Source organism: Calliopsis andreniformis, unplaced genomic scaffold (assembly GCF_051401765.1).
Source record: "Calliopsis andreniformis isolate RMS-2024a unplaced genomic scaffold, iyCalAndr_principal scaffold0022, whole genome shotgun sequence".
NCBI classification, from domain to species: Eukaryota; Metazoa; Arthropoda; class Insecta; order Hymenoptera; family Andrenidae; genus Calliopsis; species Calliopsis andreniformis.
The window spans coordinates 12929009-12946857 of NW_027480432.1; the positions used below are offsets into that span (position 1 = coordinate 12929009).

General features: G+C 35.7%; 1 protein-coding gene across 1 annotated transcript in view; it reads left to right on the forward strand.

The window, feature by feature from the left end:
• Positions 1 to 17849, forward strand: part of Nachralpha4 (nicotinic acetylcholine receptor alpha4) — a 160436-nt gene that overhangs the window by 50279 nt on the left and 92308 nt on the right. Inside the window, exon 5 of the mRNA XM_076391263.1 lies at positions 1305 to 1485. Coding sequence (XP_076247378.1) covers positions 1305 to 1485 — 181 coding nt within the window. The remainder of the gene's footprint in view (positions 1 to 1304; positions 1486 to 17849) is intronic.

A 17849-nucleotide genomic window follows, 5' to 3' on the forward strand; every position in this document is an offset into this window, starting at 1 on the left:
AGTTCTGTTTGGTCGTAACTTGTTACAAGAGCAAATCGTAGTTTAACATTAATTTGTGGAAAATATATTCAACTAGTGAAAACGTAGATATGTTGCTAGTACTTGGCGCATGTAAAAGAAATCATATTTGCGTTCATTTAGTCAAGGTTTCTAAACTGAATGTAATTTCGAGTCGTAATAATAAACAAGTTATTATCACCCATTTAAGCAGATTGTCATTATTTGTTGAAATTTTCATTTCTTTGCCTTCAAAGTCATCCGAAGGTCATGGTATACTAGGTCGTTAAATTCGTCTTGATACGAACTATAATACTGTTAAGTCAAAAATACAAAGTGCCAATTAAAAAAGTGAAGGTGGCTTTGACAATAACAATAAAAACAAATTTCGAACTTTTTTTATTGCAACGTATAGTCAATCGAAAACTGATCAACTTTTGTTTAAAATATTTTTTTGTCAGATTATCGAAAGCTCTTGAAAAATCGTGAAAACTGTTACGTGGAACACCCTATAGAGCTCAGGGAATTTTCTCATAATTTTTTATCACCGTTACGTCTTTTATATCATCAACTATCTTGTGCACACGTTTATAAGTACTCGTTCCAATGAGACGGAACAGCAAATGTAAACAAATGCACGTGAGCAGGATAAGCTTAGGGTAGTTGACCCAACAGTCAGGATAAGGATAACACATTTACATTGATGTCTTGTTTCATTCGTGAGTTTCATGTTTACGTGAAAATGCGGGAACGGGGGGGCACCAGAGAAAGGAGCTTCACCTTCTGGCTCGCTAGCTTCGACTTCCGTCTATACTTAATATTCAAATCCCTCAAAAGCTATTTACATTTACATCTACGATGGAATTTTAAACTTTGCGTCTGCAAAGAATCGTACATAGTTTATAGGAAAAATTTGATTATCTCGAAAACCTGCAACCATACCCTTTAAGATCCCTGTCCGCTACATTGCGGATTATAAATAAAAAAACTTGCCCTTTGTAGAAAGTCCAACGAAAGATGAAAATTTATTCTACGAATAGAAAACAAAAAATCATTAAAATTTATTCTCTGAGGAAAAAGAAAACCGAAAATTTATTGAAATTTGTTTTGATGGAGGGTGAGGGATCAAAATTCATTAAAATTCATTTTGCGAGAAAAAAAATAAAAAAGGCTGTATGAAAAAATAAAAAAGCACTGTGAGAAAAATAAAAAAAAAAAATAAAAAAAGTCGTTTTGGTATCGAATCGGAAATACAAAGTAAGCTCGACCGCCGCAGCGCCCAGAACCACTAATGTGCTCGCTCGCAGCGCGGACGGCAACTTCGAGGTGACCTTGGCCACGAAGGCCACCATCTACCATCAAGGATTGGTCGAGTGGAAGCCTCCCGCCATTTATAAATCGTCCTGCGAGATCGACGTCGAGTACTTCCCATTCGACGAGCAGACCTGTGTCCTCAAGTTCGGTTCGTGGACCTATGACGGCTTCAAGGTAAACTTGCATGGTAGCCGCTAAGCTCTGTGCCAGATAGATCCACGGATCTGTAGATTTTAAGATTAGATTTTAAGGCTAGACTTTACCCGAACGATCGGCTCATCGTAGATTTTTGAACTCCGCGGTGGGGCTTGCATGTTTTTGAAATAATATCAGTGGGAAGGTCAAAAGGGAGGCGGATGCTGCCAGCTTTCTGTCCAATCTATTTTCCACGGAAGGAAGCTTAGATAAAGTGCGGTTACAGTTTTATCTGCGAAAAAGATCGCACTTGGACTGGCTGTGAACCTACTGTGAAACTATTTTACAAGTAGAAGGTTAGATAAAGTGAGCTTACAGTTTTGTCTCCGAAGAAGTTCGGACTCGGACTCGATGTGAACCTACTACTGTGAAACTATTTTCCGAGTAGAAACTTAGGTAGATCAAGGTTACAGTTTTGTCTCCGAGAAAAGTCGCATTTAGACTGACTGTGTGAACCTACTGCGAAACTACTTTCCAAATAGAAGCATAAATAAAGTGAGATGGCAGGTTTGTCTCCGAAGATAATCGCACTCGAACTGGGTGTGAACGTATTACGAAACTATTTTCCAGGTAGAAGCTTGAATAAAGCAAGGTTATAGTTTTGCCTCCGAAGAAGATCGTACTCGGACCGACTGTAAATTTACTATGAAACTATTTTCTAAGTAGGGACTTAGTTAAAGTGAATGAACAGTTTTGGCATCTTGAATAATATCAAGTCTTTGTTTGTCAACAAGATTAAGTGTGATTTTGGGGGTTAAACCTTTTACTGAATAGTTCTAAAGAAATTAAATAGCAGGAAATTAAGTCTTTAGGATTTTCATTTCTTGTTTATGACTCAGATAACTTAAACTGGATCATGCTAATGCTAGAATGAGAGACCATTTTCTACTCTGTCCTTTTTCGATATACAATTCCATGAAAGTAACAAGCAAAATTTATTGTCTATTAGTGTCAATACTTTCGCGATTTACGCTCCTCTTATTGTGACAATTTCTAAAAGAAATGTTAGGTAGTCTGATGTAACTGAACTCGGTTAACTATTTAGAAGGCCGGAGTAGCCCATGAAATGGCCCATACTTGTGCTACAAGTGACCCAAAGGTTAAACCTATTAGTTCAACTGAGTGACGATCTTCGTCGGAGGTAAACTGATCTAGCCGAATTTAGTTAACCTTTAGAGAACTGGAGTGGTCCTTATTTGGGTTCCTACATAGCCGTTATTTGAGTCATAACTGGCCTAAAGGTTAAACTACTAGTTATGATTTTGTACATGTATTAAAGATACAGGTGTACACATAGAATTAGTATATTTGTGTTTGAATCCATGTAGTGTTTGATACATGCGTACACAGATCTAAAAATACACGACAGCACAGATCTAGAAACACACGGAAATACATGAAAATACACGGATATACACGTGTATCGAAATCTACAGGGTATTAATCAGGGATATTGAATATCTTTTCTGCCGGTACCGTGGGATTCTCACTACCAGTCTGCCGATTCTCTTATCAGCTAGCATGTTACTTAGTGTAGGAGCAGTAACTATGTAAGTATACATATATGGCTTTCTTTCACTTAGCAAAGAGAGAACTGCCACTTCCTTTGTCTTGTTATCAAATGTAAGCAGGGATGCTACATATAAGAATAATGGCGGCTTCGTGGTTTTGTGACTCGCATACTTACATTCGCACAGTGTAATATTTCGGCGACCTAGTAGGACAAATTTATTCCACTAAAAAATACTCTTTATCAGTTTAATGTTAGTAATATACAGGGTGTTCCAGATTTTTCCAGCATAATTTTACAATTCTTATTCTACAAGCAAAATGAAGAAAGAAATATTATAGATATAACCATAGGTTTTTAAATCTATTATTTAAGGAGTAATAAGAATACAACATAACAATGCACTGCTTTCTTGATGGACTCGTATTATAATTCTATTTCAAAACATGCAGAGTATCAATACGGTAATGGTTAATTGAACATTATCCACAATGATGGATAGGTTGAGAAAGAACAATTCCTTGTGTGAAAGGAGAAGTTTACTAAAAGGATTCGTGACGTATTTGCTGCAATAAAGGAAGATGAAGAAGAAATTAAAAATGCACTAAATTCTATTTTTTGGATGCTAATTTCAAATTTATAAACACAAATAACATTTTAAAATGAAATTATAATGTAGATCTATTGAGAAAATAGTCTGTTGTTATTTTGTATTTTTATTATAATTTCTTAAAAAAGCATTTAAGAGCCTATGTTTATATAACATTTTTTTTCATTTGACTTGTAGAATATGCTAGCAAAGTTATGCCGGAACAAACTGGAACAACCTATATATTCTGAATATTATTTGACATTTCTACATAAATTGAAAGAATTAAATCATTAAATGAAATATTCACAATAATAACACTATATTTATTCGGAATCACTATTACTTAAATCATTTTCTGATAAATTCAAATCCGTTAATAGTTCTAATGATTTTAGTACTTCGGGGCGTACATGAGGACATTACAGTATGATACATGTTAACGTAGACAGTTGAAAGAAAACCGAAATGTTAGAGGTAAATAAACAACACACACAAGAAAATAGCATCAAAAAATAGAGAAACAGAAGATTTAACACAGCAAATAAAGGGAATGGCGAAAAAAGGTAGCAGAGACGAAATAAATAATATATTAGTTCTCATAACAAAGAGGTTAGAAAGTAAGGAAATAAGCAAAACTGATTACGCAGCGATAAGGATCGATAAACTAAATAACGATCAATCAATAGGATTGATAAAGTAAATAACGGTTGATTAACCGGGTCGGTAAAAGTTATAGAGACATCTAGCGGTAAATTTAAAAATTTATTAAAATCTCCATTAATGTTAATAGAAAATAATAAACTGAGAATTTTAAAAGTTAATTCAAGAGGATGAAGGCCGATTCAAATAGAACAACTAGAAAAAGTCAGCATTTGGGTAAAAGGGCCTGCCAAGTACGTTTTATTTTTTTTTCAATTTCTTCATGACTCTTAAAGTGATGTTTACTTATGATTTTCTTTTTCTATATCTATTTACGGCTGTTGTAACCCTGATAGTTGTGGCTGTTGTTGTGATTGTAGCTACAAAAAATAATAATTACTTTCTATAATTAATAAATTTAGTAATAAGATACTTTTTGTGTTTTTATTTTTGTTCCTTTTATGATACTATATTTTCTACTAACATATATGTACATATGATTTTTCTTTCCTGTCCTTTTTACTTATTATTGCTACTGTAACCCTGATAGTTGAGGCTGTTATTCTAATTCGAACTGTGTGTACGATATTTTCATTTCATTAAAAGAATTGTAATAATTAGTAACTGTATATAACTTAAATACTTTTAAGCACAAAAAGCTTCTAATTTGATTATTAATTGGTGCTTGATTTACAAAAATTTCTACTTTAACTACCTATAAATATAAAAACTGATAAGCGCATAAATAATGCTTATGCCTAAATAACTGAAACCATAAAATAAATTTAATTCATAAATTAAACTCAAAATATATAAACTCCTTTATTACTTTCATTTAAAGTACACAGTTATAGAAATAATAAAACTCAAATACATAACCTCTATCTCAACAAACTGTCAAACGAAAAATCATCAAATTTACCTGATTTAAAATAATAGTCACAGCAATTTAAAAAAAGCCGGCAATCAGTACACGATTACTAAAAATAACACAGCTAGTTTATAAACATTTTTATTTGTCCAATAAAAATACATTTATTGTAAAGAAGTTTCACTATATTATTCATATTATTCATTCATACTTGGCGTGAATCTCTGCTAAAATTCCTGATATGTTACCAATCATTTCAATCGAACAATGTTGACACACTTTTAAATTGATTTAGGATTAGGAAAATCGCATTTGACATCTTTCTTGTTCGCGCAAGTTTACATAAGTCTATCTTTCTCGCTCGAACACAGCTAGTGATATAGTTCTTACAGACATATTCCTAGAATATTACCACCCATTTTCCGGCACACGAACCGCTTAATATGCTATTTTTTCGATAAGGCATACACTAATTTCATTAATATTTGCATCAATACGTCGATGAAGGTTCATAGAGTTATAATTAATCAACTCCCATGAAAAAAACATCTTCTAAGATACTTTTAAAAAGCTCAAAAGTTCCAACATCTCCTCTCCAGATCCTCGTGTATAGATAGTTTCGGCGAGCTCTCGCCAGTTATCCCCACCTCTCGTGATGCATATGTACTTGGCGCGAGTCTCTACCGAGACTCCTGATAGTCCATCGTTTATGGCTTATAACAGGCTTCGGAATTAAGTGCTCTTTTCGGCCGATTTTCGAAGGAGACGCCTCCTTTCTCCCTCGCACGTCACTTCTCTCCGCGGCGGCCCTAGTGCTCGAAAAGGCTCAGGCGCGTGCCACAAAAATCGTGCGTGGCGCATTTGGGCGACGACACTTATATCAATAGATTTCCACATCACCCATGAGGTACTACTGTTGATGCGTTTTTGTTTTGTCAGTGGTATCCCCTGACGCACGATTCTTGTGGCACGCGACTGAGGCCTTCCGAGCACTAGGGCCGCCGCAGAGAGAAGTGACGTGCGAGGGAGAAAGGAGGCGTCGCCTTCGAAAATCGGCCGAAAAGAGCAGTTAATTCCGAAGCCTGGCTTATAATATTGCTTATCGGGCTCGTGCTATATTTGTAGAAACAACAGAAAAACGGCCGTCGCGTCGTATAGTGACGCGTCACTGGCACGGACGTATACGTATACATAACTAGAATTCAATATAGTAGTAGCAACAGTATTTTGCAAATATCTCGGAAACTAAGGCCGTCCAACTATTATATGTATAGGAAAAAGTTGTTTAGAATGATGAACTTAACAATATATCCAAAGATCATCGAAATCGGTTTTATCGGTATTATTATTAATCTGCAGGTCCATCGAAATTTAATTGTGCACTGAAATGAGATTTTAAAATAATTTTATATTTCAACAAAACAGTTGTCCTTTACATAAAGCTAAAATCAGCATGACATTTTTTTATGGAAATAATACTAAATTATTGAACTGGCCTCCCCAGTGCTCTGATATGTATCCAATAGAGTATCTATGGAATCATTTAAGAAAAAGTTTGTCAGAAAATGATAGAAAGAGTACACATATTTTTATAGACGCGTTAAAAACTAAGTAGAATAATAAAAACATGAACGTTAATGATAAATTAATCTGTACCATTCCAAACTATTATGAAGTCATAACACACTCGTTACTAAGTTGATTAAAAAATATAATAATACTTATCTATTTTGAAGTGTTAACATACTTTCCAATGCTATCATAATGGACAGACAATTTTGTCAGTCCAGGCCGACTACGGACTGAACAATTTTTCTTTTTCTATCTAATGCATAAGAACACACTTGATATACAAAATGTATAATCGGCTTTGAGACCGATAAAATATTCAGTCAACGATTGTGGGTAGGCGTGTGTTTAGGCTTTATCATATGTCACATTTATTTATCCGCATATGACAATCGTTAATTTACTTTCCGAGGTGACTGTAAATGTTATTTGTTGACGTGAGTCACGTGATTACTTGTGAGCCGCCATTGTTCTTCTTACGTATACCGTTCCTGAGTGCAAGTGATATAGACATGAGGTTCATTCAACGCTGCAGGCAAGTCGAGGATAGAGCAGTGTGCGGCCTGATACTATTTTCGAGGGTGGTAGGGGAGCTCAAATAGAATAGAAAATGTGCTATGACATAATGTCTGATCTGCCTCCATTTTGCAATGATAATGCCTCGAAGCCTTCATACTTATATGCTAAATTAGCAGTCAGAGAATTCTATAAATTTACAGATGTATTGAAGGGTCGAAATAGAGCAAACTAGTCTTAATACATTTTGTTGTGTTTTTTACGGTTTGACTTTTATAAAGTTTTAAAAATCCGCGTTCCATTTCCTGTAAATATCTGAGATTTTTAAAGCGTTGTAAAAGTTGAACCGTAAGAGATAAAACATGTATTAAAACTTTTCCTCTACTATTACTCTGTAATCATTTGCAAAATTACAGAATCCTCTGATTATTAGTTTAGCATATAAGTATATTAACTTTAATTAAAGTATTATTATTGCAAAGCGCAGGCAAATCGAACACTATGTCAGTAGAGCATTTTGTGTACTAGCTTCGATCTCTTATCCTAGTTTGAGTGAATATTAATGTATAACAGTATAACAGAGTACCCAAATATTTAAGTATCTACATTTACTCAAGGGTCATACTGCATCAAATCGATCACTTTTTCTTTCCAGGTGTGAGATTTCATTAAAGGTAGACCAAAATTAATTTAGTTAATTGATATTAACTCGCCATTTTATTAATTTTGAATTGGTTTAAATAGAAACAGGGCATCGAATTTCATGACATCTATCCGTCTTCATGAGAATGGGTTGTACTTAAGTGGGTTGTAATAAACTCTAATAAAATCTCATCCCGAAATGTAACATTAAAATAAAATTAATAATACATAGGGTGTCCTAGATAAACTGTTACTAAGTGATGTTTCCAAAACCATTGCAGATATCGACTTAAATTTTTTTCTACGTTAAATGATTCAGGTGGATTTTTCTCTAGCGGAGGGAAAAGGGCTGCGTTCCTATTTTTTTTTTAATGGAATGGATATTAATGTTCCATCATTTGTATATCTACTGCTTGAGTTCACAACTTTTACGTAAGACATTTCTTTTTATTCTCCATAGTTTAAAAAGTGATAGCAAAAAATGTTTCTCAAGAGTAGCTTAAGGGAGAGTGCAAAAATATCGAAATAAACGTTATTTACGTGTGTCCGTATGTCCGTCAACATATTCATCAATCGTATATCTCTTAGGTCTTAGACTATACATAGTTAGACCATACATTATGGACGTGATGTTAGATGATTTCCTTCAAGCAAAGATAAAACATTAGAGATGTACCGACTAGTACTTTTGTAGTCGGCGATTAGTCGGCTTAACCAACCAGTACTTTTGTAGTCGGCGATTAGTCGGCGACTAATCGGCAAAAAAGCCGATTGATCGGCCTTGAATTTTAGTACTAGTAATATCGTGATGTCACAGAAATAAAAAAATGTTTATGTTTTTTGTCTAGCGTACTTATATGTATTTACTTATTTATTATATATTATATTTATACATACTGTGTGTAACATAAGTATGATTATGATATAAAGTATTAAAAGAGTGATAATTAAACTTTTTTATTTATTAAAGGCAAATTGTGATGAAGGAATGTTAAAGTTTCTGCACGTTCAGGAAGAAGGCGGTTTTTTTTATTTTTGTATATGTTACCAGCCTCGGAAAAAAGCCTTTCACTGTATACTGTGCTGGCTGGACAACACAGGCATATTTTGGCTAAAGATGCCATTTCTTTTCGGTTTATTACAGGTAATCCACAATATGACTGAAGTTCGTGAGCTAAAGAGGATTTTTCATCATTCTCATAATCAATTTTCTTCGATACTATTTCTTGATAACACTCCCAAAAACTACAGTGAACTCTATTCTCTGCGCTATCTTCATTGCGATTAGGAGAATCGGTCATAAAATTTTCTTTTTCAGAGTCACTCTCTTCAGCCAATCTATTTCTCAGTGTTTGTAATAAGAACTGTGACCTCACGATATGTAAATGATCGGCAGAGCCGACTAATCGGCCGACTAGTCGGCTTCTTAGGGACCGATTAATCGGCTAGTCGGCTAGTCGGCCAAAACCCTAGTCGGTGCATCACTATAAAACATCTACGTGACATCACATGTAAGCAAGTTGTATAAAACAGCAATATACCAATGTTTCAGACATGTAAAACTATTTTAATGTTCAACTTGAATATGTTGTTAATTTTTGTAAGAAATAAATAAATAAATATATACATATATTCTTTTTAAAGAATACAAAATAATATTTTTTATAGGAATATATATAATATATTTTGGAGACTTTAATTTTGCAAAATTTACTTGAATTCAATACTGAGATATTGGTAATATTCTGTAAAAGGTGTCTAACTAATTATTTTCTTAAAACTTATTTTAGCTTAAACAAGTAATAAAAATATGAACAGTATACAAATGTTTGGAGGAAAATTATTTATTTCTAACTGTAGATTATAAAATAAAATAGTTTTTGTTTGCCTGCTGCGTATTTTATTTTTATCATAAACTAAATTGTTGTCTATATATTGTGTTTTTCCTTGCAACCTTGAACACAGCATGTTTGCACCATATTTAATAATTTATAATGTAAGTTAATGTAAACCTTGTCATGTTATCTTTGCTTCACTCGATTCTTGACTTTCCTATACACACGCTATACATTTGCCGCGTCTAGTAGTCATACATACAGGGTGTTTCAGAACAGCACTGGACACATTTAAGGAGTGATTCTAGACATCAAAATAAGACGGAAGTCAAGAATAATAATTTCGCGTTTGAAGCTTCGTTTGTTAGTTGTACCGTTTAAAAATCTGGTGGACAGCACTAGAAATGAGCCCGCGCGGAGGCCTCGAGCAATGGCTGCCCGAACAATAATATCGTACTGACGTAAGGGGGGAGAGAGGTCACTCATCGTCGAACGGCTGATTGGAAATACGACACTCGATACGACTATGGGATCTAAAATTCAGTTAAAATAGATGAATTTCATTGAATAACGATAATCTTGTCTATTCGCTCTAATTCATAGGTCAACTTTAAACACTCACTATGAGATAGAAAAGGTCAATATGTCCACCTTCTTGTAAATTATCTGTTTACTTCACACATCCATACATCACAACACATCCACGTGTTGATTGATGTGAAATTTTGTTTATTTAAACAACAAGAAAATATTTCTATCAATTTTTGGTAACACTCACTCAGAGCACCAAAGTCTGCTGCTGATTAATGCGGTAGGCGTAAACACCGTATGCGATTTAAGTCATATAGGTAGTTTAATATTGTTTATAGAAATCATTAAAATCGGGAATTTGAATGTCAAACATTGAAGAACTTTCTTCGTACTGTAGCCTTGTCCAGTGTCAAAATCTCCAATCAGCTAGTCGACGGTAAATGATCTCTCGCCTCCCTTACGTCAGTGTGATATTACTTTTCGGGTATCCACTGCTCGAGACTTCCAAGCTGGCTCATTTCTGGTGCTTTCCACTAGATTTTTAGACGCTTATAACTAACAAAGGAAGCCTCAGACGTGAAAACGTTATTCTTGATTTTTGTTCTTATTTTGGTTTCTAGAATCAATTCTTAAACTTATTTCGTGCCATTCACAAACACCCTGTATGCTTACTATGCTTAGCATTTATCTAGAAATATGAACACTTTATATAGATCGTATGCATTTATTTAGGAGTTTATTTTTCACTAGAGATGGTTCACTTCAAGTAAAATATAAGGGTTACGTAAATGCGAAACGCTTGCATGCGCAAAGTGGGCTTGTGTTTCAGCCTAGCGCCGAATATTTTCGCGGCTGAAGTGCACGCTTCGCCGTTAAAATCAACCCTTTTGAAGGGTCCTAAGGGCCTAGGGTAGTCACGTGACTTTACGAGATTTCTTGGTTGGTATTTGCCGTTACAGTTTTCTTTACAGAAATAATATTATCCACAGGCATGTGGCTGCCTAATGAATGCGAGATGGAGCCACACTGTGATTTCCCCTCCATTATATACACTACTGCACGAGCCACATGTACGTGAGTTCGGCGCCTCAGATAGCTTCCAAAAGTCGAGAGAGAAGGCAGATATGACCCCGATTCTCTTCCTCTTGATACGCTGAGATTCAGTTGTTCAAGTTGCTGACAAGCAACACGAGCCAGGCACAATTTTTTCAATTGGTTAAATATTTTCTTTTCTCGATTTTTTAAAAGAGGTTTAGAAGTTTAGTTCTGACTCGAGACGTCAGAACGTCATTCAAATAAATAAATTATGTAAACTATACAGGATGAGTCACCTAACGTTTGCACCCCAAATATCTTTGTGGTTTTTTTAAAATGCATCAAATGTCTCAAGGAGAAAGTTGAATGGTTCAATGGAGCTCATACAATACCGAAATAATTTTGTTTTTTTTTTTGTCATTTTTTTAGAGATATCAAGATCAACTACATTTTTTAAATAGAACCCTCTCTATTTAAACACCTACAATGGTAGTCCCTTTTATTAGGAATTGAGTGACTATAATTATTCAAGGTCACGGAGAGAGAAAATGTGCATATAAAAAAGTGTAAAGGCAAGAATATCACGACTAATGAAGACACTGAAGTAAATGTTTTAGCAGCTATAGCTGTCAGGCGTAAGTCAAAGTAGCGTAATACGAATTCTGGCCCAATATAAACTTCATCGGTTTCACATATCGCTAGATCAGGAATTACACGGAAGTGATTTTCAAAATCGAATTAATTTTTGTCAATGGGGATTGCAGAAAAATCGTTAATTTTTTTCTAATGTTTTGTTTACGGCCGAAGCGACATTTAGTAATAATGGCTCAATTAATTTACGGAACGTCCATTATTGATCTGTTGATAATCTGCACTGGATTCGAAAAATTGATCTCCAAAGACAATGGAGCGTAAATGTATGATGTGGTATTTGGAACGACAAAGTAATCGAGCCACACTTCATTACTGGAATGATGACAGGAAAAAAATATTCTCAATTTTTGCAAAAGGATCTGCCAATTTGTTGGAAGATGTCTCTTTACAAAACTGTCATGATACGTGATACAAACATGACGGCTGTCCTGCTCATTAAGCACGAGTAGCAAGAAAGACGCTGGATTCTAGGTGTTCAAATCGATGAGTCGGACGAGGTGGAACTGTTTCATGGCCAGCATGTTCACCTGATTTAAATCCACTGGATTTCTTTTTGTCAGGTCCGTTAAGAAGGACCGTATATATAAATACTCTAACAACAGCTGAAGATATGCATCACCGTATCATCACAGCATGTGCAAATATCACTTCGGTTATGCTTGTCGCAGTGCAACATTCCTTCAGAGTTCGTTTACATGTAAACGGCCATCATTTCGAACATTTATAAAACACAGGTATTCCGTTTTCATATTTTAAATCTTATACGTTTTCTTTGTCCGTGTCCTTAAATGACCTTGAATAATAATAGTTGCTCAAATTGTAGGAGTTTAAAAAGAGATGGTTCCACTTCAAAAAAAGAGGTGACCTTGATATCCCTTAAAAAAAAGATGACAAGAAGCAAAAATCTTGTTGACATTGTGTAAGCTCCATTGAACTATTCAACTTCGTCCTGAAGACATTTGACGTATTTTTAAAAACAACAAAGATATTTGAGGTGCAAACTTTAGGTAACTTGCCTTATATATTATTTTATTTTTATGTAAAATTAAATACACATAAACTTAAGAATATTTGGGCTAAGTATTTAAAAAGACATCTATTTCACATTTATCACGATAATAATGTAACTATGGTAGAATTAATTTCAACAGGCGGCTCAAGGTCACTCAACCCCTCACGCGCCTTTCTGGTGGGTTCTCCCACCGCGGCAGTTTCCTCTGTCCCACCAGAAAGGGGCTGAGTGACCCTGAGCCGCCTATTGAAATTAATTCTACCATAGTCTATACTGTAGGTGTTAAAAGCTTACAATAACTCCGTAAACTTTCATCCGATTTACTTGAAATTTTTGGTATTGGTTGCTAATACTATTCTGTTCATTTGCACGTGCTAAAGGTCCGCTTAAATGATTTATGTTTTTATTGTTGTAGGAGGGATCCCTGTCTTATGGGTCCCGAGGCGACTGTTTGTGCGGAAATGCGCTACTAATACGATCCTCAGAGATTTTTCTGAAATTTTGAGGGATAAGACTAGAGATCAGACAATGACATTCTGGAGCATATCTCTATGTGTATTTTTTATGAACAATTAAAATAAATCTGTATATATTGTGACGTGCTTTTTCGACGTGCACGGTTGCACCGTGGTCGAGCCCGAACGGCCGTGCAAAGTATGCCTACACGATTTTCACGCCTCGAATTTGGAACGAGCGCAAGGTATCTTTCTGTACCGGCGTGGAAGCGTGCCTTCTTGTTTCTTACCGCGGCCCGGAGTAGCTACTACTGCGGAGAGGGACGGGGTATTTTCAGGCGAAGAGTGAGGAACGGTTATGAGATTTCGGATTCTTTCCGGCGTGAACGCCAGTCAGCACTCAGACTTTTTGGTTTAAATAAAATTATATATTTAAGCTAGTAACGTACAGAGGCTAGTTCCCATTTTCACAGACGGATTGGCTCGCGAGTCTTGTCGCGGGTAAGGTACTCGTTACTTGCTACGGCGTGTGCGTTACATTAGTATTTCGAATCGCGACGACAGGGGAAAGTAGGGAAACTCTTACCGCTTGTGGGCTCGTCAGCGTCCAGCACAAGAAGAAGGACGAGATCCCTGCTCGATGCAGGATCTCGCTACGCGGCACTTCCCTACTATGCCCCTGATTGACTTGCGTGTATCGGGTAATCTCACGGCCAGTAAGTCGCGGCGACAGATCGATATCCCACGATGATTGGCAGGAACTCATTCGATGAGCGTTCCGTCACTCTTCTTACGGTAATGATCTCAAGACGTAGAGCCTCTAAAACCCGTGGGTTCCTTTCGCCGCCATCTGCTAACGATACGTAAAAATAAATGTTAGCATCGTATTAGGCCACTTCTGCCCCAGGAAAGGTTTGGCTTTGTGACGTGCACTGGTGCCACGTCACAACATATACTTAGAAATTAAAAATCTCAAGGAAAGCTGTTAGGTAACTATGGATGATTGTTTCTTTGTAACAGATCCTGTGATCGATACCCAGTATAGAAAAAGAAGTCTTTTGTTTTTAGTTTAATATTCAAATTGTATATATTACCTCATAAATACAACAATTTTTGTATACAAAGTAGTCATAAATACATGTTTAATAAATATATTTGCGGCCAGTCGCTGCGTTCAATCCACACACATATAAGGAAACAAAGGAAATAGATCATATACATACCGAAACGTTGCGCGTGTTTCGACGCTGCGTCTAGGACCTAATTATAAAGAAAAAGGCAGTAAAAGTTCAAACGTACCTACCTATGTGTTAAACATGTATTTATAAGCAAAAATTTGTATAAAAAAATTACAATATTTGTAAAATACTATTTAAATATTAGTACAGGTATATCGATACAAAATTATGATTAATCCAAATTAAATAGAATTAATCCAGTCCTTTTTTTTTAAACACGTCAAAACACTGTTGCATTAATTTTTATCATTTTTCCGACATTTCGTTCTTAATTTAGACCTTTCTCAAGGAAACAAACTGTAATCTAAAAATTATGTGTCTCAGAACAAGAATTTTAGAAAAATAAGAATTGTAGGATGGGTTGCAGTGACACAAAACAGTTAAACAAGTGATAATATAATATATTTTTGTCTTTTCAATGGCATGGACCAGCTAAGACTGAACCTCTTGCTTAAACGTGTCGCCCCGGAAAACCCACGCTCTTCAGTTAACCCCTTGACCTACGATTTTCTTTCGTAATTTTATCACCTTCACTGCCGATCTGAAACGGGAATCTATCTTAAACTGCCAACCACAGAGCACCCATTAAGCGAACATAGACTCCTCACGCGATAATGTGTGATCGGTTACGTGTAAAATATTCTCATCACGCGTTATCGCGTAATGGGCAGCGAAGATACAGAAAAAGTGCACGAGTCTGACTCGTTGTTATAGGTCAATGGGTTAATGTGTACTGTACCGGACCACCTCACCATAGGCTTACAATGCCAGGCATTCCCACTACGGCATTGCGTTGGATATACTCGCGTACAGTTATAAATGGCCATCTCGAATCTACCTTGATTTCGTGAGGGCGGTGGACAGTAGTCACTTCAAATTATGTCCCCTGGAACCTCTTTCCAGCTGTTTTTCTAGGTACCCTTGCCATCGGGTAGCTGCTTGCTGAGATGCGTTTGTTGGCACAAATCTGCTCACAGCCGAGCATAAACGCGCCTCAGGAGAAGACCATGAATGCCCTCTCACGATATGAACTCTTGCCATCGAGCAATTACACCGAGTCGTGTTACTTGGCACGAAGTTGCTCTATTCGGAGCATTAACACGACTCTGAAATGTTCAACCACTGCCCATTTTCGAATCTCATTTTTCAGCCTTATCGTCGCTTTTCTTAACCACAATGCCCCTATTCTGACCCAGCGGCGTGCTTTATTCTATTACCCCTACTCTATCCGCCGCTTACCACGTCGACATACTTTATTCAGACATCGGTAATACTACAAGAATCATGGCACTCCAGGCGCAATCGCTGGAGCAACTCAAAGCAATAATAACTACAATAACAATGATGATAATACATGCAAGAGCAATAATAGAATCCAACACAACACTAATACGAGCGATATAGATAAAACATCAAGTGCAACCCGCTCTCAGAGCCCCGTGTCGTCAACATATACAAAACGCAGAGTCCTCGGAGCCTCGCTCGATCAGCCGTCGACATCTCATGTTTCGTTACTCGTTAACGTTTAGAGTTTCGGCTGTCCTGACCTCATGACCGTCCTCGGTCATAAATAATTAACTTAGACGTAAATTTATTATATGTCGTAGTTCTTTCCATACCAATAATAAGCTTAACCTACATCATACCAGGACTCACATACATAACACAATATCCAAATTACATTAACATATCAAACTCATATTCATATAATCGTAACATCAAACAGATTTTAAAATATAGAATACACACATATAAACATACGAGTATAAAATTTAACATACAGTATCACCATTTTCATGCGCCCCAATCCATGGTTTCATCTGATCTGGACCTACTGCCGTCGGAAACGGTGTACGCGTTAATTGAAAACCCTCTACATCTCAAACTACATAGCGATCGTATTCTAATACTTTGGTTATTTCGTACGGTCCTTTAAATTTGGGAATATGTTTTTTATTAACACCAGGTGTTACATCATGATTCCGAATCATAACATAATCGCCTGATTTGTACGAAGTACTTGCTTTATGTCGTCAATTATAAATTTCTTCGTTTTTTCCCTGGCTTTGTTTATTAATTTCGCACGCAATCAATCTAATTTCCAATAAATTTGGATTCTCCTCAGAATAAGAGTCAAGAACAATTCGCAATCTATCATTAACGTGGCCCAATTGGTTTATTTCAAAAAGTAGCATACTAGGGGTAGTCCCAGTAGATTTACACGTAGTATTATTTAACGCATATTGTACTTGTCTTAAAATACGGTATTAATTCTTTGGAGCTTCACACAATTTGGCCAGCATCGGTGTAAGCATCCGATTATTCCTTTCCACCTGACCATTAGCTCTAAGTGTTCCTACAGCTATTAGTGTATGTGAAATAAATTCGTCTTCTAAAAATTGTTTAAATGCATGCAATGTAAATGAGGTTCCTCGATCACTAATAATTCTTCGTGGCTTACTATAATTACGAAAATAGTCTCGAAGGTGTTTTATAACTTCTTCCGACTTTGTAGACTTACATTGGTACAGTTTAATGAACTTTGTAAATGCATCGATTACCGATAGAATAACTTCTCTTGGAATGGTAACTTCTCCTTTGGTTTACTATGTAAATAACCCTCCTTACGCCCTTCAATAGACGAAAATTCAATACACCTAAGACAATTTTTAATATACGTCTTAACTTTACTTCTAATCTCTGGAAACCAGTAAATTCGATTGATTGACTCTACTACTTTTTCAATTCCAACATGACCTAAATCATCATGACATGACCTAATAACATTCATTTCCAAGCATTCTGGTACATAAAACAATAGCTTATTCATTTTCACTTTTCTATGAACTAGACCATCTCTTAGTTCAAAAAATTTGTCCTCAGATGTTTCTAATCTTTGTCAAATCTCGAGAATCTTTTGATCTTGGTTTTGTTTTATAAATAACACCTATTCGAAAGTGTTAGCTGCTAGTACTTATATTATAATTTTCTAAAAATAATGTCCAACGATAAATTCGTGGATTAACTGTTTGTTTACTAAGGGTAAGACGAAAACTATCACAATCTGTAATTATTTTAAAATGAATTCCAAATAAATAAATGTGAAATCTATTAATTGCATAGATGACAGACAAACATTCAAGTTCGAAAATATGTTATTTCGATTCCTGAACCGTTGTACTTTTACTAAAATAAAATATCGGACGCAACAAACCATCTGGTTATTTCTGTAACAATATCGTCC